We start from the raw sequence: 24373 nt of genomic DNA on the forward strand, positions 1-24373 counted from the left end.
TAGGCTAATTATTCAAGTCGTCCTTTTTTATATAACAGCTTTGGTGAAACTGAAGACAGACAGACAGACAGATATATAGATAGATAGATAGATAGATAGATAGATAGACAGATAGATAGGCAGACATATCTTCATACAGCAGTAAGTGATCTACTAAACTCGAAGCAGCAAAAAAAAAAAAAGGAGAGTAACTGTGAAGTTTTTACTACACGTGTCCTTTGAATCTCTGAATCAAACCACTGCAATGCACGAAGACCTGCAAGACACACTGACCCATTTTAGCGAGATCTGAGCCTCTTGTAGGCAGCTGCTGGCGTGTAGAGGAGGACACCGTGTGGAGAGTCTCAGTAGTTCAGATGAACAGCCTGTAACCAGGACACCGGCGAGGAATCTCACACCCTGGGGAGTCTTTGTTACACTTCCCATCTGTGATTGTGGAAACCCTGTCTGTGGGAACTGAATATGGACTGAAGATGAAGTGGGACTACCTTTTCAGTTCCATTTATATTGCAATTTGATATGCTGCTGCAAATAATAATTTTGAATTCAAGGATAAAGGAGATTTTTCCTCAGGCTGATGCTGAACTCTGCAGGCACAAAAGATAGACAGAAAATCTGTGACAATCATGTTTGTAGGACAGGAATCTGGTTCGGGGGCTATGAGTTGGCCACCAAACATTAATAGCGGACTACATATTATTATTATTATTTTATTAGTAGTATTATTATCAATAAATATTTTAGATTGAAAAATGACTTCTCATTGCCATGATAATCTTGCCTTAAAAACTCTCATTTGTAACTGGAATGGTACAAAAAAAAAAGGTTATTCTTTTTGGAACAGTGCCATCTATAGAGTAACAAATCTAGTTATATTATTCTAAGTAGCAATTAGTATAGCAGTAAAAGGCTCATTTAACAATACACCATATAAAGAAGTTAATTTAAACAGTGGCACTCTCTCATTATGTTCCTGGTGACTGCAGAACAGGAGCCGATGATTGAGACTTCTCTTGGGACTCAGAACAGCTGAACGCTGCACTTCTAGTCTATTTGCATCTAACATCTTTGTGTTTGCCGCAGCTGCACCTCCACTGCCTGCCACAGTGACCCGTATTTCCTCTGATATTAATCTCACTACTCACATAGTACATACAGACTCCCCTGCGTTGTGCTTTTATGCATGGGTGTGTTCAGTGAACTAGGATCACACTAGCTATTGTTTGTGTGTTTGACATTGATCACACTCAAACAGAATCACAGTGAGCCCCTCTAGATACTAAACTGCTCCACATGCACCATTGCTCAGTTCTTTATCCTGACTAGTTGGGTAAATAACATGGGAGTTGGACTTTCTCTCTAAAGTCTTCTTCATTAAAATACTGAATGGACATTGGCTTGGCTGGCTTGATTTGGATTCTTTGTTGTTGTTGAACTAATATTTGTGTGCGTGTGACTTATTGTCTCTCCTCATAATCCTAGTTATAAATCTGCCTCAACGCAACTACAGTCACAATCAAATTATAGTATATACAAGCTTTGCTGAAGATCCAGGATTTTATGAAAACAGCATCTGTAACTTTTGTAATGGTATATTAAAAGTTACCGTGCCAATATATAATGTAATATTTTTGAGCTAAGCCTATAGGATTTTTTTTTATTTTTATAACACAACTGTCAAAATTATTCAACCCCTTATCCACCATCACTGTTTTAAAGTCAGTTATTTGTACGGCGGCAAATAGAATTGTCTTAAAACACAATCAAGCCTTTAGAAACTGAATTAGCTTGAGCTGTTCCACATTTAAAACTAAGCCCCTGCATGTGTTGAACTTTAGTAGCAAATATGGCAAAGTCAACAGAGCTCTCCCAAAATCCACAGTATGTAGAAGAAATAGTTTTATTGCATTAGAAAGTCTAAGGCTACATGAGGATTGTCAAGACACAAAGTTCCTAGACACAGCTGGCAGCATTAATCCTAAACTTTGAGGTTGTTTAAGAAAAAAAGCAGAATATCATAAAATGTTTGATCAGAGCAACTGAGAAAAACCTGCAATGTACAGCCAAAGACTTGCAAGATGCCCCGATGAACAGACAGAGAAACAGTTCAATTCATAGTATAAGAACACCACTAGACAAGCATGGCCTTCTTGTTGAGGTATCTTGATGAATGCCACTCTTGACAATGGACATTTTGACTGTATGAAGGACATAATGCATTCGCTGAAGTATCAAGCAAATAATTTAGATGCCTTTGATGCAGAGACTAAAGCTTGATAATCAATGGTCTTTCCTGCAGGACGGCCAACCCAAAGTATCCATCCAAATCTACTTAGGCTTGAGGGAACGGCCATAGGATGTTCTTGAGTGGCCAGTTCAGTCTACATGTTTAGTTCTCATTGAAAATACTTGGTTGAATCTGAAGAAAGCAGAGGCAATGGGAAAACCAAAGATTATCAGTGATCTGAAAGCTTTTCAGTTGAGGAATGGGCCAAGAGGTGACAGAAGCTTCAAAGCAATTATAAGCAGCTTTTAAAGGATAAAATATTTTAAAGCAAATTTGGGTTTGAATACTTTTGAACATCAATGTTTAGAGAATATTTTATTATATTATTATTATTATTATTAAAATGCATGTTCTCAGAAACGGTCAAAGGTGTATTAATAAACTTTATATAATATATTACTAATACTTTTGTTGAATTGTTTTCATAAAACTTTGTTATTAGCAGCAAAATGTCTAGCAAGTCAATCATTTTGATTGCAACTGTATTTAGGGGAGACTGGGGCAAGTTGACACACTTACATTAAATGCGCCATTGTTTTCATTTACATTTAGTCATTTAGCAGATGCTTTTATCCAAAGTGACTTGCAAATTAGGACAATAAAAGCAATCAAAACTAACAAAAGAGCAACTGTATCTGAGTGCAAATGACAAGTCTCAGACTAATAACACAGGTATTCACACAAACACACACACACAAAGAAAAACAAGCAGATAGAATAGAAAAAAAATAGAAAGCTAGTGTTTTTTTAAAAAAAAAACATAAATACATAGTGCTGCAGTTAGAGGGTCAAATAACATTGATTATATATATATATATATATATATATATATATATATATATATATATATATATATATATATATATATATATATATATAAAATAAAAAAAACATAAATACATAGTGCTGCAGTTAGAGGGTCAAATAACATTGATTATATATATATATATATATATATATATATATATATATATATATATATATATATATATATATATATATATATATATATATATATATATATAAACAAATAATATAACGTGATAGTGGCGTAATGAACAATAATTCGCTGTACACGTAACTTACATTATTGTAGCACCGTATGTTACCTTTCTTATCACTATGTAATGCTATTCCTGCGACTTAAATCGTCAACTTTTTTGACTTATGTCAAAATATGACTGTCAATTTGACACATTTGGTCGCCTGGTCCTATAAATCCGCAGATTTCTTCTATTGGCGTTCTTTCTGTTTCCTCAGTCTTTTCTTTTATCGCCTCCCACTTCACCTTCCTAAGCCCCGCCTTTAAAACGCTACTGACCAATCCTTCCTTAGAAACTGTTGCCAGACAAGCGCTTTTTTTCCTAACGTGAGTCTACGGAAGGTCGGTGTGTTTATATGTTTAAATGCGGTTTTGCTGATATTTTCCAAAAAATAAGTGATAAAACGTGGTAGCGAGGATATTTTGTGTGTGTGTGTATGACAAAAAGTAACCAGAAATTATTTTTTCTGGTGCATGCTGTCGATTGTCGATACCTATATTTACTCCAAGTTAAATTATATTACTTATTTTAATGTCATTAGATTCCTGATGAATTAGGCCATTGAGGTTTCACTAATTCAAGTTATAATTTAACGTTAGGAGGATCTGCCTACTTACACATATTTAACTGCTTTTGCTTAAATAGTTTCTCTATCTAAATCCCTTTTTATTGTACTGTGATACTATGTTTTATCTACTCTAGCCATTAAAGTGTGTAGGGAGCTAGTACGAGCACAGTCGTCCAGTCCAGACCATCTTAATCTCCATTTTTTAAAATAATTTAACATCAGTAGTTGTTATAACGACATCTTACTATTTTGCAGGCAATGTAAAAACGTTGGACAGCATTTTTTCTGTAAGGAAGAAGAACGGTGGCATGCGATGATAAATCAAGCCCTGGTGAGATTTTGACCCTACAGTTTTCTCTCACTCACCTTACTTTATGCAATTCTTACTTCTTGAAATTTATGTACACCAGATGCTACTATCTTTAATATTTGATGTATATGTATGTTCATGGGCTATATGGGTAGTAACTGAATTCAGAAATAAAACCCATGTCCAGTGTACAGATTCATTAAATGAACTCCAAAAATGAAGGTGAAAAAGATGCATTAGTTGTGCAAATCAATGAGCTACTGATTTCTATACATCAAAGCATTTCAGTGTCTTAAAGTGAAAGTGAGTGCATGGATTCAGTTAGCAGCTTAGATATTCAAGCCCCCCACTACGGAAGGCTCTGCATACCTTATGATACAATGGCCCTGTTGTGTCCTACAGGACTACCACCTTCACCTCCTACCTTCTTTAGCATTTGAGTGCACACTGCAGCAAAAGACTGGTTCTCCTTAGATGAAGCTCCACAAAAAAAGTTATGCTTTTAAATAATATGAAACATTTAGAAACAAGTATGTTCACAGCAACACCGCTCTCAGCGTTCAAGTCAAAGGGATCGCCTGCTTGTGGAATATACTATCCTCGACAGCTCGGATGACCAATGTTTTCAACAGATCTGGAGTTTGGAGCATCAACCGACACGAAGAGTTTTGACCTGGCCATTCACCAATGGATCATTTGGATTATCAGTGGAATATTATGCACATCGTCTGGGAGTGCAACGATTGAAATACTTTTTTTGTCATCGCAAGTACCTCAAGGCTGCACCAGGTTAGTACACGCAAGCTTCAGAACATGCAGTTTTTCCTCACATATGCTAACTTTAAGTACCTTTGCTCAAAAGATGTTTTGTTCAGTAGAGTTTGCTCAGTGGTATAAAAACTATTTTTGCAACAACAGCATGAAAAAAACAAAACAAACAAAAAAAAACACCAAAAAGTAACAGACATTTCTGAGATTTTCTTTAATCTTTCCTTTTAGTCAAAACAACTGTAACAGGTGCAAGCTGTGCTTCATTCAAGTCCATTGGGCAGTCAGGGACGAGTCAAGATCACTTCTGACAAACATAAGGTCGACCACTTAACATGCTTTATTTCAGCATTCAAAATAATTAAAAACATCTCAAATTAATATACATATACAAAATAGGTACAGATCCTCTTGTTTTACCCCCCCTATGGTGTGCTTCTCATCATTTTAGGACTTTTCTATTTGATTGCCTGTTTTACGCTAAAAAAAAAAAAAAAAAAAAAACCTGGGTGAAAACAAAAATCCTCATTACAGAAGTATGTGAAAGAAGTGGGGATATAGCTGGAAGCAACTGGACAACATTGGGGGGATGTTTTGAAAAGAAACCAATAGACAACAACCAAAAAGTGTCAAAAGGTGTTTGGAAAATAAAAACAGACTCCACCTGCTTATTCTACACTTGAAAAGACTGCGTGTATCACAGCTACAGTACTGCCTCTTAACAGAAGCTCTGCTGTCTGGCTCTTAGCGTACACTTCAGAAAGAGAGGCATCCGTTACAACTGGGCGGCAAGATATTAGGATTTCTTTAGCACCAAAGGCCCTGTGAGCAAAAGCAACGGACAATGCATTACTTTTAGAAAAAGCATAACTGTAGAATTTCTTGCTGACAGGACCTCATGAGGAAATAGCACGTTTACAGCTGTCACTTGATCCTTAACCATACTTCTGCCACGTAAAATCCTGACCTGATGTTGGTCAACACTGGGAATTGCAGGTTTCTTTTTTGAGGTAGCCATAAGACATCAAAACAAAGTTGAACCCCTGTCTCTACTTAATGTACTTTGTGTGACTCTTGAGAAGAACGTTGGCATTCAGCACCCCGGTGGTCCTAATGGGTATAACACAAAGACACTTAAATGTCATTTTACAGATTTATTTAACACCTGAACATGGTACAAAGCATTTGGTTTTGCTCTTTCATTGTCCTTCCTCAGTGGTTGAAAAGAAGTCACTTGCATCAGTGATGTTTCTTTAAACTCCAGGGGGATTTTACACTTTATAAGTATAATATATTATTTTCTTGTTGCCAGTGAAACAAATGAGTCTTCTAAAGTATCCTCAGTGTGGGTGGTGACAAAATAGTGGTCCAAAAAAAGCCTGATAACACACAACCACTGTCTTCTGAAGCGCAGGTCTAAGCAAGTGGACCATTTGCACAGCCAAATTGAATTCTAGGGTTTGATTTTAATGCATAGAAAAGATTTGAGAGATGATTGCTAGAAAAAAACACACACGCACACAAACAATCTCATGTCCAGATTTCTTTTTTACAAGAAGCAGACTGGGCCAACTTCAATGCCAAATTCCTGATTAGGTGCACCAACGTCCATAGGGGCGATGTCAATAATAGGCAGACGGGATGTTTTTGTTGTTTTGTAGTCGATGACTGTCTTGCCCCATGCACCGGTGTGCGACTGGAGAGATGGAAAAAAGGAAAACAGGGATAGAATTAGAGCCTATACAAAACCCTTTACGTTGCTAGAATAACAAACATTTATGCTGTTAAATTAGTACTCGCTTTTCCCCTTGAAATAATACCATTCTGCTTTATTCTCATATGGAAGTTAATTCAGACACAAGCCACTGCTAAATGAATAATCACACTGAAGTCATTTTAAGAGTTTATCTTTTTTTAGCTCCCACATTCAAATGAACTGTAGTGTTGTGGCAATAAGACCTTGTGATAGTCACATCAAGGAAAGATAAAGATGGAGAACTCACCGTGCAACCGTCCTCAGTGACACTGTATGTGAAGCGGCTGTTGCCCTCTGCTCTGATCTCGATCTCATTGGAGCCCTGGAGCAGAAGAGCCTTCTTCAGGTTGCCAGAAGCCTGGTCCATGTATGCAATGCTGTTCTTGCAGTGGTATGTGATATTCTGGGTGGCCTCAGTGGACATGAGGCGCAGGAAGGTGAGCTGAATGTTGACATCCTCAGGCTTAGAGCCCTCGCTGCCATATTCAAACTGTAGGTTTTGAGAGGAAATCACAAGCAAATCAGAAACTGTAATAAACCGACATATGGGGACAACACCTGGTTATTCTTTTTGGCCTAGTTAAGGCCTAGACATCCTTACCTGGAAGCCATCGGTCATGGCCTCTCCGAACCAGACATGCTTCTTCTCCTTGATGTTCTTGCTTGTGTACCAGTTCTTCTTGGGAATGGAGGACTCAGTTGGGTAGACGCAGGTCTCACCAGTTTCCATGTTGCAGTAGACCTTGATGGCATCCTGGTTGCAGCCCTGGTCAGGGTCAATCCAGTACTCACCTGTGTTTTATTTTTAAAAGGGACGGGATTAATCTAGGCATGGCAATGCAGGGTGAGAAATGTAAAATGACTTTCAAATTTAGTTATTTAGAATTTTCATGCAATGGAGAAAGGGAATGTACCGCTCTTCCAGTCTGGGTGGCACATCTTCAGGTCACGGCAAGTGCGTGCAGGATTCTTCTTGGTGCCATCTGGGCTCATGATGCTCTCAATCTGTTGGCTCAGGGACTTGAGGGTGGTGTCAACTTCAAGGTCACGGTCACGCATCACATTGGCATCATCGGCACGGTATGAGCGGAAGGGATCAGGGGCCTTCTCCTGTGGCTGAGCAATGAAGCCAATATCAAATCCACCACCAGAGGGTCCAGGAGGTCCAGGGAGTCCGGGGGGTCCAGGTGGTCCCTATACAACATATTACACCAAATATGGAGGGGTTAAAGTGTATATTTGGTTTTCTGGGTTCACTGTGATTTAGAAAAGGAAGGAATCACCCACAGATGGTCCAATTTCTCCATTGCGACCACGGGGTCCAGGGGGTCCAATGGGTCCAGGAAGGCCGCTCATACCATCCTTACCAGCGGGTCCAGCAGATCCACCAGGGCCCTATTAATACAAAAACAGAAACATCCAAATCCAATCAGAATGATCTTCAAAACACACTCAGACCACCGTGTATAGACTTCAAATTCTCGATCAAAGCAGAGAAATGATGGAAGTACAAATATGCAGCAAAATGTATGTTTTGATTTTTTTTATATATATTTTGTAATAATACATACTCTTGGTCCAGCGGGTCCAGAAGCTCCAGCAGGTCCAGGCTCTCCAGAGGGTCCCTATGGACAAGAATAAAAAAATAAATTAATTACAAATATTTTTTAAGCTACAGATATTATATCAAAGATTTATAGAGTCACTTACAGGAGGTCCTGGTGGTCCCTGCATTCCGGTAAATCCTCTGTGTCCCTTCATGCCTCTCTCACCAGCCTCACCAGTCTCACCCTTGTCTCCACGAGCTCCAGCGGGTCCCTGGATAAAGACATTACACCTCGGATGAGAATACAGTGTGTATCATAGATGAAGCTCCACATAGACAATTATGCAATTCTTTTTGAGGTTTTAGTCTGGACTTACAGCGGGTCCACGGGGACCAGCAGGGCCAGCAGCACCGGCAGGACCAGCAGGGCCCTAATAAAAAAAAAACAGATAAGTTCATATAGTCCCATGCTTTTTAAACCATCAACAGTTCATTTCCTTATTGGAGATGGGACACTAACAGACTCTCCACGATCACCAGTCTTTCCAGCAGGGCCAATGGGTCCAGGAGCGCCAGGAGGTCCAGGAGCACCGGGGGTGCCAGCAGAGCCAGTCTCACCACGGTCACCCTATGTCGGGAGCAGAACTCAGTCACAAAGCCTAATGTGTGGTGAAGGGGTTTGACTTGTATAGGAAACTATGAAGACTGGAACTCACCTTGGGGCCAGGAGCACCATCACGTCCAGCAGAGCCCTCATTACCTGGAGTACCCTAATGTAAAGCAAATAACATATTGTCAACACAACAGGATGATATTTATGGTTTCATTTATGTAGGTAAGTGTTGGTATATAGGTGTACATCCATACCTCACGACCAGGCTCACCAGGAGGTCCAGCCAATCCAGGGGGTCCCATGGGTCCAGGAGGTCCACGCTCACCAGAAGGACCAGATGATCCTTGTTTGCCAGGCTCTCCCTAAATGGCATGATGAAGACAATAATGAAAGCTATGATTGATGCTTAAGATCCATCAATAATAAACACTTGAAAGTAGATACTGGCTGAATAAAACAACCATAGCCTATTATTGTATGGAAGTACATGAGAGATTTGCGTTCTGTGGAGGAGTTCTTGTGTTCAATTAAGACATCAGAGAGCGTAAAACAAGGACCCAGAATACTTACAGATGGACCGGGGAGACCAGGGAAACCACGCTCGCCTCTTTGGCCAGGGAGACCAACAATACCACGCTGACCAGCAATACCTGCGGGTCCAGGGATACCTGCAGGGCCCTGTAAGAAAAGTATTAGAAGAATATTAGTGATTTTAAATAGGAAGTACCTCAAAGATAATGTCTGTATTTCATTATGTCTTTATTAGACAGTGCGTGTTTTTATAACTAGAAATTGTAACAGATAAATATCTATTAATCTATACTAGCAAGGACATCAGACATGGACAGGTAGACGGCGGATGAATCTTCCTTTCCTCTAGCAGAGACTGAACTTCTGACAACAAGTTGTGCTAAGTTGGACTCTACCAATAATCAATTAAATAACTACCACTCATGGTAGACAGAAAACTCACAGTTGAAGAAAAATTATTTAATAATATTTTATTAAGTTATAAATCGAATGTAAGATGTCTATGAAAATTAAGACTAAAGCATAAATCCATATTCAACTAAATCCATAAATAAAGAAAAGAATACAAACGTCCAAATATTTTTAAACCAGCTTGTCTTTTTTGGTGCAGATGACTTGTGAGAAGAAACTGAGAGGCCAGTAATAAGGAGATACAGAGTTTACTGATCACTATCCAAAAAGAACTAGTAAAGCATGTCTTCAGTTTGCTAACAGGCATGGCATTTGGCCAGTTGTGATGTTGGAAAAGATTTTTTTGGTCAGATGAGACCAAAGGCAATATTTTGTGCATATATAACACTGCCAGTGTGAGGATTTGAGAGAACTGGTTAAGACCTCCTAATAATGATGCTACACACTGCAATCGACTCTCAAATACTCTGGTTATTGTCATGTATATGAAAAGCCAGAAGATAAAGTAATAATGTTACAGATTGGCATAAAAGACTTACAGTAGCACCCTCAGCTCCAGGATTTCCTTTCTCACCAGGGGCACCAGGTGGTCCAGCAGCACCAACTTCACCAGTGCGCCCAGCAGGTCCAGTCTCACCACGGTTACCTTTCTGGCCTTCCTTACCAGGTGCTCCAGGAGGTCCTGCGGGTCCAGCGTTTCCCTAAGACAAGAAGCAATTAGAGAATCATTGTTAATTATGGAAGAAGATCACTGTTGCTACTTTGATGTATTAATTAGTACTATCGATATCAGTGTTGTAGAGATTCTTACAGCAGGGCCGGGAGGTCCAACTCTGCCAGCAGCACCAGGGAAACCAGTAGCACCCTTAACAAAAATGTAAAAATGTATTAGCTCAATTGTAATATGTCATTTACAAGTGTCTTTAGGTAATTTTTAACTGTGGCAAGTACAAACAGGACAACCAAAAATATAAAATCAAGGAAGTCATACTCACAGGAGGACCAGCAGCACCACGGGCACCCTTGGGTCCAGTAGCACCAACAGGACCCTGTATAGCACAAATCATTTTGATTAATAATGTACGTGTCAACATAAGAAAAGAAACTATGACTACGTGGGTCAAATGTTATAAACCTAAAAGAGCACAAGTCTGTTTTGAATGAGAAGATTATATCAGAAGATGATCACACCTGAGGTCCAGGGGCACCGGTCGCTCCAGCAGGTCCTGGAGCACCAGCATCACCCTTAGCACCATTGTCTCCAGGCTCTCCCTTAGCACCAGGCAGACCATCGGCACCCTGTTGGACAGACATTCTTGAAATAAGAACTGGCCTGTAATAGTTTTTATTAGGATACATATACTAGAGTTTGTTACTCACAGGAGGTCCAGCAAATCCGGCAGGTCCAGGAGGACCAGTCTCTCCACGCTCACCCTATTTGTGATTGAACAAAAGGTGATGCTATCAGATCATTTTAATGGTCAATTTAATGTAGTAAATGTTCATGTCTACAAGTCGAGCATTATGCTTACAGGTGGTCCACGGGCACCATTAGGTCCAACAAGTCCAGGAGCACCAGACTCTCCCTATATTAAAATTCAAATGATAGAACCATGGTTGAATATGTTCTTCAACTTTTTGAGATGGATACATTATGGATATATGGAATCAAAAGACACTCACCTTGTCACCAGGAGCTCCAGCAGGTCCAGGAGGTCCAATTGGGCCGGTCATACCACGGATGCCATCTTTACCAGGGGCACCATCAGTACCCTTGGCACCTTGGTCACCCTGGGATAAGAGATTATCATGAGTTTTGAGAGTTTGTGCTATTCAGTTCAGTTGCTAAGTTTGCTGTGTGTTAGTGTTTTTTTTTTTGTTGCCATGAAAGTTCAGGAAAGTCCTCATTAGTACTCACTCTGTCACCCTTAAGACCTGGCAGACCAGCAGAACCACGCTCGCCAGGCATTCCTTGAAGTCCGGGAGGACCCTGAGCACCAGGGGCACCTGGGGCACCAGCATCACCCTGAGGAAGCCAGAAAAGGCAATCTTAATGTTGACACATATTCATAGGTACAGTGCTGTCATACACTTTAGGAGCTTGATTCACATTGTAGAGTAACCTTCAGATTTTGTTTAGCCAATCACTGTAAACGTGTGGTATAACATCAAGAACAGGTGAGACTCACCTTAGCGCCATCGTTACCAGATGCACCAGGAGATCCACGGGCACCAGCAGGACCAGCAGGGCCAGGGGCACCACGCTCACCAGAGAATCCTCTGTCGCCCTGTGAAGAAAGTATAGAGAGATGCCTTCAGTTCTTGTCCATTTCATATATCTAGAACTACAGTCAGCTTTATGGACTATGTGCATTTGGTGATCATGCTGTAGATACTCACTCTGGATCCAGCTGGCCCAGGAGCTCCAGCCTCTCCAGGAACACCCTGTAATATGCCAAAGAAGGCAAATTAGTATTGTATCGCCTGGCCTTGTATTTCTAATGAGGGTTTCTGAGGGACTTAATTACTGTCGCCCATAGCCTAAACTCCATGCTTAAGCGTCCTTTAAGTGTAAGTGTCCTTGCAAGCATTGATCCCCAATTATTTTATAAAATACGAAAGGTTCACAGCTTTAAACAGCAAGTTCATATCAACCCACTGGCTAGCAACTTACCTGCTCACCAGCTTTGCCAGGCTCACCAGTTGCACCCTGAGGTCCTGGCAGACCCTGTCATTCAGATGCACAGAGAGATGAACACACATTTGTCAATGTCTATAACAAAAATAATGTGCTTTGGGTTAAGTAAGATGGGAAACTCACTCACCTGGAATCCAGGAGGACCAGAAGGTCCCTGTTCACCTCTCTCACCAGTAGGCCCCTATTCATAAAAAAATATAATGTGACACTATAGCCAAAGTGGGTCATTAGAGTAACTATATTTCAATGTTATAGAGAACATTCTTATAATGTAGTAGATTGAATCTGAAGATGTATTTTTATGCTGGGCAATATATTTTAAAACAGTTTGTATGATGATTAGCAGGACCACTGTTTTAAATCAGACTCATATAACAATCATTGACAAGAAACAATATTGCAAATGCCTCATGGGATACTGAAGTGCTACTTACAGCAGGTCCAGGAGCACCAGGGGCGCCAACATCACCATCCTTACCGGGAGCACCCTATAGTTAAATACAAAACACAGTAGAATAAGCATCAGACTTCAACATTACGAACCAAACAAGCCTGACTGTGGTGTGGAAAACAAAGGTTATAGCTACTTACAGTGGCACCAAGAGCACCCATCACACCTCTCTCACCGGGTTTGCCAGCCTCACCCTGTACAGGGGCAGAAGTAAACATCAAATTTAAATGTTTAGCAACAATTACACATAGAATCTGACCTCAAAAGTTTCTTATACATAGAAAATAAACTGATGGTCTGCAATTTGGCTATACAGTGAACTGAGCATATTGACTTTTTAAAGAGAATAAGGATCACTCACAGCAGCACCCTTAGGTCCAGGGAATCCCATGACACCAGGTTGTCCTCTGGCTCCAACGGGGCCAGGTGGTCCAGGGCGGCCATCTTGTCCAGGAGCACCCTGTCAAAAATAAACCCATGAGACCTGTGAGTTTTATTATCACCCACCCTGTATGAATCTCTGGGTATGGAGTGTGTGCATTTTTGACTGAGCTGGTTTGTTGTGACATTATGGAGAATTGTGTGGGCACTCACAGTAGCTCCGGTCTTTCCATCAGGTCCAGGGCTGCCAGGGCTACCAGTCATACCCTGTTATGAAAATGAAGATAGAGGGGGTCAAACAGAACTCACTGGTACATTAATACACAACAGATTCCTTTTAATACAAGTCATGTCACTCAGCAGCCATTTTTGAAATGACTCTCTTAAATTTCATATTTAAAATCACCTAAGAATTCTGACAACAACTGTCATAAATGTTATTATTTTTGCTCAAATAGCATTATAAAAAGCTTATTTTTCAGGCTAGCTCAGGCAGTGCGCAAGTCTCAAGAGTGCTGACTACTTCTATAGTAACTGGGACTTCTGACAGCAGCTGACTTTACCGATTAGCAGTTGGCTCTTTCATTCAGAAGGCGGGGCTTCCTGTGTTTGAGAGGCCATATTAAGCAATGCATTTTTGCATTTGAATTTTTGTGAGTGACACGTCTTGGGTATTCTAGAGTCTTTTTAACACAAACAGTACAAAATAATGTGTAGCATTTCTGCTGAAATCAGCATTCTCACCTTGGTTCCTGGCAAACCAGGTTCACCATTGCGGCCAGGCTCACCAGTGGCACCCTTAGGTCCAACAACTCCAGGGCCTCCACGCTCACCAGTGGCACCCTGTTATTAAGATCAGGGAGTGTTGCATTTATCATGATCACTACCATTGGTAAAATATGGTGTATGAATACAATAACATTCTAAATAGATTTTGCATGAATTTTCTGCTTAATTGCTAACGTAAAAGGATGTTTTATATCTTTTGTAGACTCACCTTAGGACCTGCAGATCCATCAGCACCAGGGAAACCACGAGCACCAGGAGCACCCTGCACAAAGAGGTGTGTAATTGTTATGGTCAGGGCTACTTTTAAGGTTGTAACAAACAGAGAGTTTTGATCTGGATACATACACGTTCACCAGGGGGTCCGCGGGCACCAGCAGAACCGGGCTCACCACGAGGTCCTCTCTTGCCTTCTTCACCAGAGGGGCCAGGGGGACCCTGAACTCCTTGGGCACCCTAGGTAACCACACAAGAAAGAACATAGTTAGAAATGATTGTAAAAGTCAACAGCAGAGTTGCTTTGTGAAAAATCAGTACAAAGGCAATGATTTTTTTAAAAAAAAAATTGCAAAGCGGTAGAATGTTTTACCAAACTTTGCATCATAAGATTTATATGAAATGCAACAATGAAGAGGGTGATAAAACTTCTAGCTCAAATAAGTGAAGTTTATACTTACAGCCTCTCCTTTAGCACCAGCCTCTCCTTTGGAACCAGGGGCACCAACCTCACCCTGAAAAACCAACAAAAATGCTCAAGAAGAAATAGGCAGAGTCCCCTTTTCCTAAAAAGTTAATGTGTAAAATAATTCATATTTTGTGTAGAAAAAAATGAAGCTCATGATCTGAGAAGAAATGGACACTTACAGTGTTACCCTTAGGGCCAGGAGCACCAGCAGCTCCAGAAGGTCCAGGAGGACCACGAGGTCCAGGGAAACCTGGAGCACCAGCAATACCAGGAGCGCCCTGCAGGTGGCAGCAGAGAGAAACAAATATGTGGCCGTTAATTTATCATCACGACTGTTCTAATCTATCTATCTATTTTTATCTAAATACCAATTGTATCAAGAAGAGGAGCATTTGTTGATCAAAATTAAGATTGTACTTACAGGAGCACCCTTAAGACCAGGGGCACCATCAGCTCCATTGTTACCCTACAGAAGAAGGAATGCAAAATGCACAAGGTGGTCAACTGAAGTTTGCAAATAACTGAAATTTAAGACTTAAGATTAAAACAATTAGATAATGTGGTATATAAAAAGATTCACTCACAGCGGGTCCAGCAGCACCAGCAGGTCCAGGATTACCAGGCTCTCCACGGGCTCCCTGGGGTCCCTCTGCACCACGAGCTCCCTGAGCACCAACCTCTCCCTGGAGAAAGCAAAGTGTAAGAGTGAGAAATGAAACAACCCTCAATGAAAATGCAGTGTCGTGTATTTCTATGTTGCTAGAGGAGAAGTTTGTCAACTTTGACTTATGAACTTTTACCGGCCATTAATTATTGGCCTACATAATTGAGAAGACTGACAGCTGTAAAGAACATCTGGCTCCATCAGCCCAATTACAATGCCACCTTGCAGTTCTCTAGCCCATGTTTGGTTTGATTTGGAATTTGAATGTGTAATTATAGGAACAAAATGAGTATTTTTCTTTTACCTTAGCTCCAGGGCCACCAGGGAATCCTGGGGGACCAGCAGGGCCAGTTGGGCCCTAAAAATAGAGAGAGAAAAATTAATTATAGTTAGCTTAAGTTATCCATTTTACTCGTATTTCATTACTCATATTACTCATATAAAAAAATATATAATAATAATAAAATAGCTACTTACAGGAGGACCAGCAGCTCCGGCAGCACCATCGTTACCACGAGCACCCTAAAAATTGAGAAAAGATTATTATTTGGAACTTATACATTATTAATATAAATCTGTGTACTGCAGAGGACTGGAATTAGATAAATACTGAGTTTTATGTTTGAGGTACGATCTCAACACATTTAAAAAGTGCAGAAAGCTATCAGGAAATTCTCAATATACATGTCTTTCCTTTGTTTGCAAAGTACACAATCACATCCAAATATAACATATAACACTGCAACAGAAGTCATATATTACAACATTAGCAAAGTTTATGCTTATAAGGCTACTTACAGCAGAACCAGGAGGACCAGCGCGGCCTCTCTCGCCAGGCAGACCACGAGGACCCTGGGAAACAGTGTTACATTAGACAAGAACTGCATATGTAGATGTTGAAAATAGGAAATATGAAATTCATACTTATTCAGTGTGAATAAATGCAATTTCTTACCATAGCTCCAGGAGTTCCGTTCTCACCAGCGGCACCAGGTTCACCCTAATGGGTACAGCAGCATGTTAAGGGGTCTGCTTAATTTGAACTTCAGATTTAAAGTGTAATATTGATTTTAATTCTGATTTCACCTTAGGTCCAGCAGGGCCAGTGTCTCCCTTAGCTCCATCTAGACCGCTGAATCCCTGAGATGCAGAGGATGCACATCAAGATTTGAGTATTGTGGACATAAGTTGATATTCATCAAACAAGAGGAAACACTCCCTAGATCAAGAGAACTCACTCTGTGTCCTTTGATGCCTGGAAGTCCAGGGGTTCCGGGGAATCCACGAGCACCCTAGACAGAACGAGATAGATGTTACAGCCAGTTCTCTTTCTCATACACTACAATGCTACTAACTAACAGAATGCAATTATAAGAAATCCTGTTAAGAGTCGTTTTGGCAACACTCACCTGTGCGCCAGGGGGTCCGCGCTCACCAGGGCGACCGGGTTTGCCAGACTCACCCTACAGAGTCAGAGAAAAACAGATGAGAAAATGAATGAGCCATTATTTAAGCCCTAAAGTCTTTTTAGAATGAATTATGAGAAATGTTAGCTATTTCACTAATGTCTCTTTATCCATTTCTGTTTGGCATTGATAAATACAACACGTGGTTTCCTGAAATCTATAACTGAAGTAAACTGCATAAACAAATGAAGTTTTTTTTTCTTTTAATAGCTCCTTGTATCTTTTTAAGCTAAAATGTGGTAGATACACAGATGTATGTAGATAACTTACATCCTCTCCGTTCTTTCCAGGGGGACCAGCTGCACCACGGGGACCCATTGGACCCTAAACCAGGAAAGCAGCAGAAAAAAAATCTAGGTTAGGAAAAAAACAGTTGTGTCCATGTGAGTGTATTTATGTGTTTCACATTGTGGCGGCATGAGTGAGTCACACTTTGGCAGTATGAATTATCCAGAGGAAAAAAAGTGAAATATAGACTAAAATGACTTTATGCTTGCCAGTAAGAGACATCTTTTATACATATGCACAGACTGGATGTCATGCATCCACTCAGTGAAGAACAAAAAAGAATTCTAGGTGGCTGATGTTTCATGAACCCTGTACACTTTTGACCTCATTTGACCCAAATAGAATGTAATTATGTGAGAGTAATATTAATTTGGGTACATGTAAGCAGGTACAATTACCTCAAATTTCTAGGGTTCAACTAACTCTTTTTAAAAAGTCAGTAGAGGACATACAGTCAGGTTTTTTGTTATTTATGCTATTTACTAAGAAAAAGCTGTGTGTTCAAGTTGATGAGTGCAGAGGTGATTTGTTTAGATACTCACAGGAGCACCAGCCTCACCAGGCTCACCAGGGGGACCAGTAAATCCTTGGGGTCCCTGTAGAGGGGGACAAAGAGCACAAATTAGAGGCACAAACCTGAGGAACACAGTGCTATTAAATTTTAAAATAAGCCTTGAGGAAATAGGTAGTAGCTCATTTTGACTTCCTGGGTGGATCTAATTCAAATCAATCGATTCTGATTTCCCCAGGTTCCAAATTGCAGTCATAAAACTAATTTCATAATGATACATTTACAAATAATACATTTTTGAAAATGGGTTTTATGAAAAATGCTACAACTGCATGGTGTATATTTGCCTTAAAATATTATCTTGTTTCTATCTTAAGTTAATTATGACTCCCCATATGCGTTTGGTTTAAATAGTGTGTAAAGTTTTCTAAAAACTATTAGGGAGTACTCACAGAAGATCCAGGAGGTCCAGGGGGTCCACGGGGGCCCATAGGTCCCTGTGAAAAAGAGACAAAAGAGATACTGTTAGCTAGCCTTACAAAGTAGTAACTGAAATATATATACATTCTGTATATATATACATGTGTGTGTGTGTGTGTGTGTGTGTGTGTGTAAGTGTGTATACATGGGACATTTTGTTTAAAGCTACATGCTACAGACTTTCTTATGTCTGTATGCCATAGATTAAAAATATACTAAGCATGTGTTTGTAGTGCAGCAGCTGATATGATGCTGTCTGTTAATAAAGAGCTGAACAGTGATTATAAAGAGAGATAAAGAAGTGTGTATGCATCTATTGCACTGATATTTGCATCACTCAGAGATTTTAAAGATACATGTGTACTGAATGTGCATGCATGTATAGACGTGTGCTTGTTAGCATATGTTAATTTTTTTTACCATGGGGCCTGGGACGACCATTGCTCCTCCGGATTTCTCATCAAATCCACCAGACATCTGAGGAGAATAGTTCTGTGGAGGGACAAGGAGAAAAAGCAAAGACCCTGTCAGTCAAAAGATAAGAGGAGAGACCCTTAGAAAAGGCCCTGCTCATCTCAGGAAGAAGCATAACTGAACTTATTTTATTCTCAGGCTAATCTTGAGCTTAATCACAAGCTTTGCATGCCTGAGTGCAACTGTGGCTATTTCCCCAAAGGTGCTGTCCACTTAAGTAGTGCTGAAATGTGTCAGCCCTGTGACCTAAAGGTCTTTTAAATATGATCGGATTTCAAATTATGGCCTAGAACAAATCCTGAACTTTTAGGCACCTGGCCTAAAGGCACTGCTAAGTCGCACCTTCCACCTATCCATAGGAGAAAATCAGTATTTTCTCTCTTTAGGGTTAGATACTTACTCCTCCAAGGCCAGGAGGTCCAGGGGGGCCTGGGGGCCCAGGAAGACCAGGCTGTCCAGGGATTCCGTCATTGCCGGGAGGGCCAGGAGGACCCTGTTTGAGATCAAGGGAAAGGAAAATGAGAATTTAAGTGAATGAGGCAGAGGCAATACTATGGTACAGACAGGTTTGTAGGCTCAGAGCAGTTCACATCAAAGCCTCCACAGTTCAAAATGATGCACCACATCTATAGGTCAGTTTGATGTAGAGGTATAATTAGAGGAAAGTGGTGGGCTGATATATAATTCTGTTGGCTTTTTATATTAAATACAGACTAAATCATCTCTCGCATCACAAGTGTTCAAAGCACCTTGAGTATCATAAAATAAGACAAAATAAGCGGCAAGTATATATACATATATGAATTCATGTATAATTTATGTATAATTCTAATTCTATAATTCAATTAAATTTAATAATACATATTTAACATTTAATATATGTTAGGATTTATATATATATATATATATATATATATATATATATATATATATATATATATTTACAAACTCAAGAAATCCAACTAAATATCAGGCAAGCTATATAAACTGGGTTATAAGTAACTTATAAGGACAATAACATGTCACTTTTTATGCAGTGGTAATGACTGCTGATTTAGATGTATGTATTTTGTTCTCAAAGAACTTCAAGATGTTCAGCATCTAAACAAATCCCGTGATAAAGCAGTAAACAGAGACATATAAAGAGGGAAATAGGAACCTACCCTGTCACCCTTCTCACCAGCAGGACCTCTTGGTCCCTAAGAGAGAATAATGAACACAAATGTGCTTATAAGGATTTGTTTTTTTTTTTGCAGAAAGGTAGCAAAATAACTAGCTTCAAATTAAGCCTTGAGTTCATTCAAATAGGCCATTTATAAAGTTCCTTCTTTGTAACAATGAACTGAAAACTTATTTGAGGAAATGTAAGCTGATGAAAGTAAAACATTTACCTCAGCACCGGGCTCCTTGAATTCTATAAAATTGAAGAAAAAAATGAAAACAAAAATGAAAACCATATAAAAATAGAAAATAATCACATGCCTCTTTTGGTTTGTAAACTTTTAGCACTAAAATGATAACAATCAGCCTAACAAGTGAGTCTGCGGTTTTCCCCAATTAGACTTGAGGCCTTGCACCAAGAGCAAACCCACAAATTAATCCAATGAGTGACCATAAGGCCGGAAGCTTGAAGATCACGTTTAAAAATCCAATGGGGAGGGAAAGTTGTGGCTCCATATGAATTTTCCCTGACATTTTAAATGAAGGGATGTGGGCTGGTTCTGTTTGCCCAAGGTAAGAAAAAACGGGGCGTGAGAATCAAGGCGTCGTACCGTCGTCTGGGCAGACGGGGCAGCACTCGTCGTTGGGAATCACTGGGTTGGCGCAGTGGGTCGTGTCCTCGCAGATCACCTCGTCGCACATAACGGTGCCGCTGTCGCACACGCAGATTTGGCATGGCTCTGGTTTCCAGACGTCCCTGTCATTGTAGACCTGGCCGTCCATTGTGCAGCTGCCGTCTGGGCCTACGGGAATAACGAGTGAAATAGTTGCATGAGCATGAAAGCAGAAATGTTATTTCAGTATGGCATAGATTATAAGATCCTCATGTCTAATATTGCTCAGTTTGATTATTTTTGCCTGATGAATGCATCAAGTTAAATCAGTGACGGAAGGTGGGAAATGCTTATAAAGCAGTTTTTTGTTATCTGAAAATAATGTCAAAATCTCTTCAGGTTCACAAGGGAAATACGACTGGTTTGGTGTTTTATCTATTGAAATAAAGGCCATCTTTTGAGAATTTTGTTTAGTAAACATTTCCCGTAGACGTGGGAACAGATTAAGGTAGAGCTCGAGGAAGCACACCTTTATTTTTGCTTGAAATGCTTGGTATGAAATTCACCCCTAGGTGGCGCAGTGCAGTTATGCGCCGATTGCATTACTCAGAGGAAAAAGCCTGAGGGAAATTTTTCCACATCCACGTCTGCTGAAGCTCACCGTAGATCATGAAGTAATTGAAAACTGTCGGTTTGGCAACGACTAACGTTTTCCTTCAGTGGAAAGTCTGCAGGGTCCGCATGTGTTTTCAATCACCATAACTGAGGAGGGGAAAGTGAAAGGCCTGGGGTGGGGTGGGGTGGGATGGTCAAAATTGCACATTTCACCACGAAGTGGCGCTGTGAGACTGCTTGAAATACTTGAGCCCTAGAACAGGTCAAATTATAGGTCTGGAATATTAATTAAAAGTAAGACTTACATTTAAACTATGTGAATGTCTTGATTTTCTTTCAGAAAGTCTTTCAGAAAAGCGAGGGGTTTTGTTTTAATTTAGTTAGCAGATGTAACTGTCCAGTTTGGAAACATGCTGGTCCAAGAATGAGATCATCTCTCTCTCTCTCTCTCTCTCTCTCTCTCTCTCTCTCTCTCTCTCTCTCTCTCTCTCTCTTTTGTTTTTGGGGAAAACTTTTTTAATCGATGTCGCCCATATCCATCTTTGTTTTTTCTTGGAATTGCTGGAATTACACAGTATTATTCTAAGTTGCTTGTTTTTTCCCTCCAACTGGCCAATCTTATCAATAGTAAAATACTCTGAACTTTTTCCCTTAAAGTTTTAAGTTATACATTTTAACTCAGTCATTTTTTTCCATTTAAGCACGTTATGGACTATTTGCTCTCTCTGTCTGCTTTTCTCTTCTAGCAGCTGTTGAGGATAACAAATTGCGCATGGAGGAGAGTCTCCAAACCTGTGCCAACTTGTCTCCAAAGGAGACAAGCAGAGTGTGAAAAGGCCCAGTGGGTCTAATGCTCATCCAGACTGTACAAACACTCTTCTCCCATTCCAGGAGAAAACATAATCTGTGCTTAAGGCTACAGGAAAACGCTTGTATAACTTGTTCAGCCCTGAGACAATCATTTCTCTCCACAGCATCACAGAATAGCCTCACTGCTTCACATTTGCATCCACTAACCTCCAGCAAAAGCTTGAAAAGTTGTAGAAAATTATACTTACGATCATCTTCTCCTTGTCCTCTTGCCAAAAGCACAGTTGCGCTGAGCAACAGCGCCAACCGAATATCCACAAAGCTGAACATGTCTAAATATTAGACATGTAGACTCTTTGAGGCGAGCTAGGGAAGTTTTTTTTCTTCTTTAGACTCCAATCATACACGGTAGGGTCCGGTCTTCTGTGACTCCAATCCAGACCCCAGCAGAAACTCCCTACTGCCTAAACCAACTCCAGGTCCTGCCTTTTATACCCCAAACTTTCTGGGAGGCGCCGGGAGCAGCAGATAACTCAAGCATGTTCACGTTTAATAGAATAGCGTCCCTCCTTCACCGGACAGGGGGCTGTCTTCACAACGTTGTCAGAGCGAACATCTAAAGAAACCTGATCTCTTAATAAAAAGGCGAGGGTTTGCTCTCAAAACTTCTTTTTTTGGTGAAGCTGCGTTGTGTGCCAACGTGACCACCTGCATTGTGGGCATATCCTATCTCCGGACTTTTGTTTCAGTCTTGAATTCTGGAAAGACCTCTCGACCCAAAGAAATGCTTTCTTCAAATGAGGATTTGGAGATGAGGACGACACAGTGCTTTCTGAACTAAACTTTTGATCGTTTCGTTTTCTTTTTAAAACTTTACAGACGGAATTTTCGTTAGCCTAATTATTAACGAAATTCGTTTAACGGAATTCGTTTTTTTTTTGTTGTTGTGAAGATTCCATAACAAATTTAGAAAGTATTTTTTCATTAGTGGATTTCTGCATTCAACTACTGCATATCTATCTATCTATCTATCTATCTATCTATCTATCTATCTATCTATCTATCTATCTATCTATCTATCTATCTATCTATCTATCTATCTATCTATCTATCTATCTATCTATCTAGGTTTATAATTATTATTCGCACTTTTTAATATTATTAGGCAAATATTTCATATTTCCTCTATAAAAAGTAGTTGTGTGTGGTGAATATTTGAAAGGTAGGCTATAGGCCTTCAGGATGGGCACACTTTCTTGTTAATAAAAGGAAAAAAAGAACAATCTTATATCTTGGCACAATTATTTCCATCATTTATAGGCCCGCTGGATTGCGTCGTTTTTCATTTTCCTGAGTTTCAATTGATCGATAATTAAATTCTACGTGGTGGTCGAACCAGTCCACTTATAACTGTAGTCTGTCACCGTGACATCATTTTGAATTTACTTAAAACTTGAAGACAGCTATTAAACTTAATTTTAGTAACCTTTTTTGTGACAGTGAAAAAAGCCACATTGTAATATTTATAGAACAGAGAAAAACACAAATATGGTCTTAGACTATAAAAACAGAAGACGCACTTAAAGGTGCACATCCTTAATATGCGGCACGCACGAGCCATAAAAAGAGACTTGGCTTGTGAGCGGCTGCATCTCTCTTCCGTAGACACGTCACACTTCTGGAGCTGGCCAATCAGAGCTTACGCTCTCCCCCCTCTCTCTTCATCTTCATAGCACAGTCTCATCCAAGATCTGCGTCTGCCTCCTTATTCCGTTCAGAATAATGCAGATGAAAGGAGGCGATAGAGAGAGAGAGAGAGAGAGAGAGAGAGAGAGAGAGAGAACGCCACCTCATCGCTTTCAGGTGCACGTAGGGTCATTCGCGATGAATGCACTTGTGCTTCATTCACACATGGAGGATCCAAGCATTTTGACTTAAGGCACAATGGAAAGGAATGGACTTGTAAACTAATACCCTCCGAGAAACTTTGATTCTGACATGTGCCAAGTATGTCAAGAGGATTTTTTTTATTTAGTTTTTAGTTTTTTAGTTTTTTACAGTTTAGTGTGTGAATGTGTATGCTTAATAGGTCTAACCTGTGATAATATAATGTGCTTAAATTTATGTCTAAATGTTTATATACATAAACATTTACCATTTATAGCATTTACTTTAACATTACATTTAACATTTATATAAACATTTAGAATAAATAAAGGTTGAGTTGAGTACATTAATATATGCATTAAAATACAATACATTTTTCCTTATCAATTTTACAATATTAAAAAAATCCAAACTCCTCAATCTAAAATATTTATTTGATGTTTTTTTTTTTTTTTTTTCGGTGGTGAAATGCACAGTATATCATTGGAAACACACTCTCTGTTCTTTCTACAAATCCACAAAAATGACATTTTTGTTTCTAATTTGTTCCCCCCATCCAACAATTTTCA

General features: G+C 39.8%; 1 protein-coding gene across 2 annotated transcripts; it reads right to left on the bottom strand.

Moving 5' to 3' along the window:
- Positions 1-5293: 5293 nt before the first annotated feature.
- col1a1a (collagen, type I, alpha 1a) lies at positions 5294-22669 on the bottom strand. 2 transcript variants are annotated; one of them, XM_052550109.1, is made up of 51 exons: positions 22166-22669; positions 20490-20681; positions 20109-20131; positions 19881-19916; positions 19118-19210; positions 18664-18735; positions 18216-18260; positions 17795-17848; positions 17235-17288; positions 16908-16961; positions 16737-16790; positions 16585-16638; positions 16454-16498; positions 16297-16350; positions 15976-16020; positions 15803-15856; positions 15419-15517; positions 15256-15300; positions 15014-15112; positions 14827-14880; positions 14498-14605; positions 14361-14414; positions 14108-14206; positions 13577-13630; positions 13344-13442; positions 13123-13176; positions 12966-13019; positions 12659-12712; positions 12508-12561; positions 12234-12278; positions 12023-12121; positions 11752-11859; positions 11517-11624; positions 11366-11419; positions 11214-11267; positions 11025-11132; positions 10829-10882; positions 10645-10698; positions 10373-10534; positions 9462-9569; positions 9146-9253; positions 8995-9048; positions 8799-8906; positions 8656-8709; positions 8443-8550; positions 8304-8357; positions 8020-8127; positions 7647-7926; positions 7334-7524; positions 6980-7222; positions 5294-6672 (listed from the first exon to the last, which is right to left on the bottom strand). In XM_052550109.1, the coding sequence occupies exons 1-51, from the start codon at positions 22245-22247 to the stop codon at positions 6526-6528; spliced, it is 4347 nt and encodes a 1448-aa protein (XP_052406069.1). In that variant the 5' UTR covers positions 22248-22669; the 3' UTR covers positions 5294-6525. The 2 variants fall into 2 exon arrangements, with proteins under 2 accessions (XP_052406069.1, XP_052406070.1); XM_052550110.1 differs by lacking the exons at positions 11214-11267; positions 11366-11419; positions 11517-11624; positions 11752-11859 and having other exon boundaries at positions 11025-11078; positions 22166-22381.
- Positions 22670-24373: the final 1704 nt, after the last annotated feature.

The sequence above is a fragment of the Carassius gibelio genome, chromosome B3 (genome assembly GCF_023724105.1).
Source record: "Carassius gibelio isolate Cgi1373 ecotype wild population from Czech Republic chromosome B3, carGib1.2-hapl.c, whole genome shotgun sequence".
Classification (NCBI taxonomy): domain Eukaryota; kingdom Metazoa; phylum Chordata; class Actinopteri; order Cypriniformes; family Cyprinidae; genus Carassius; species Carassius gibelio.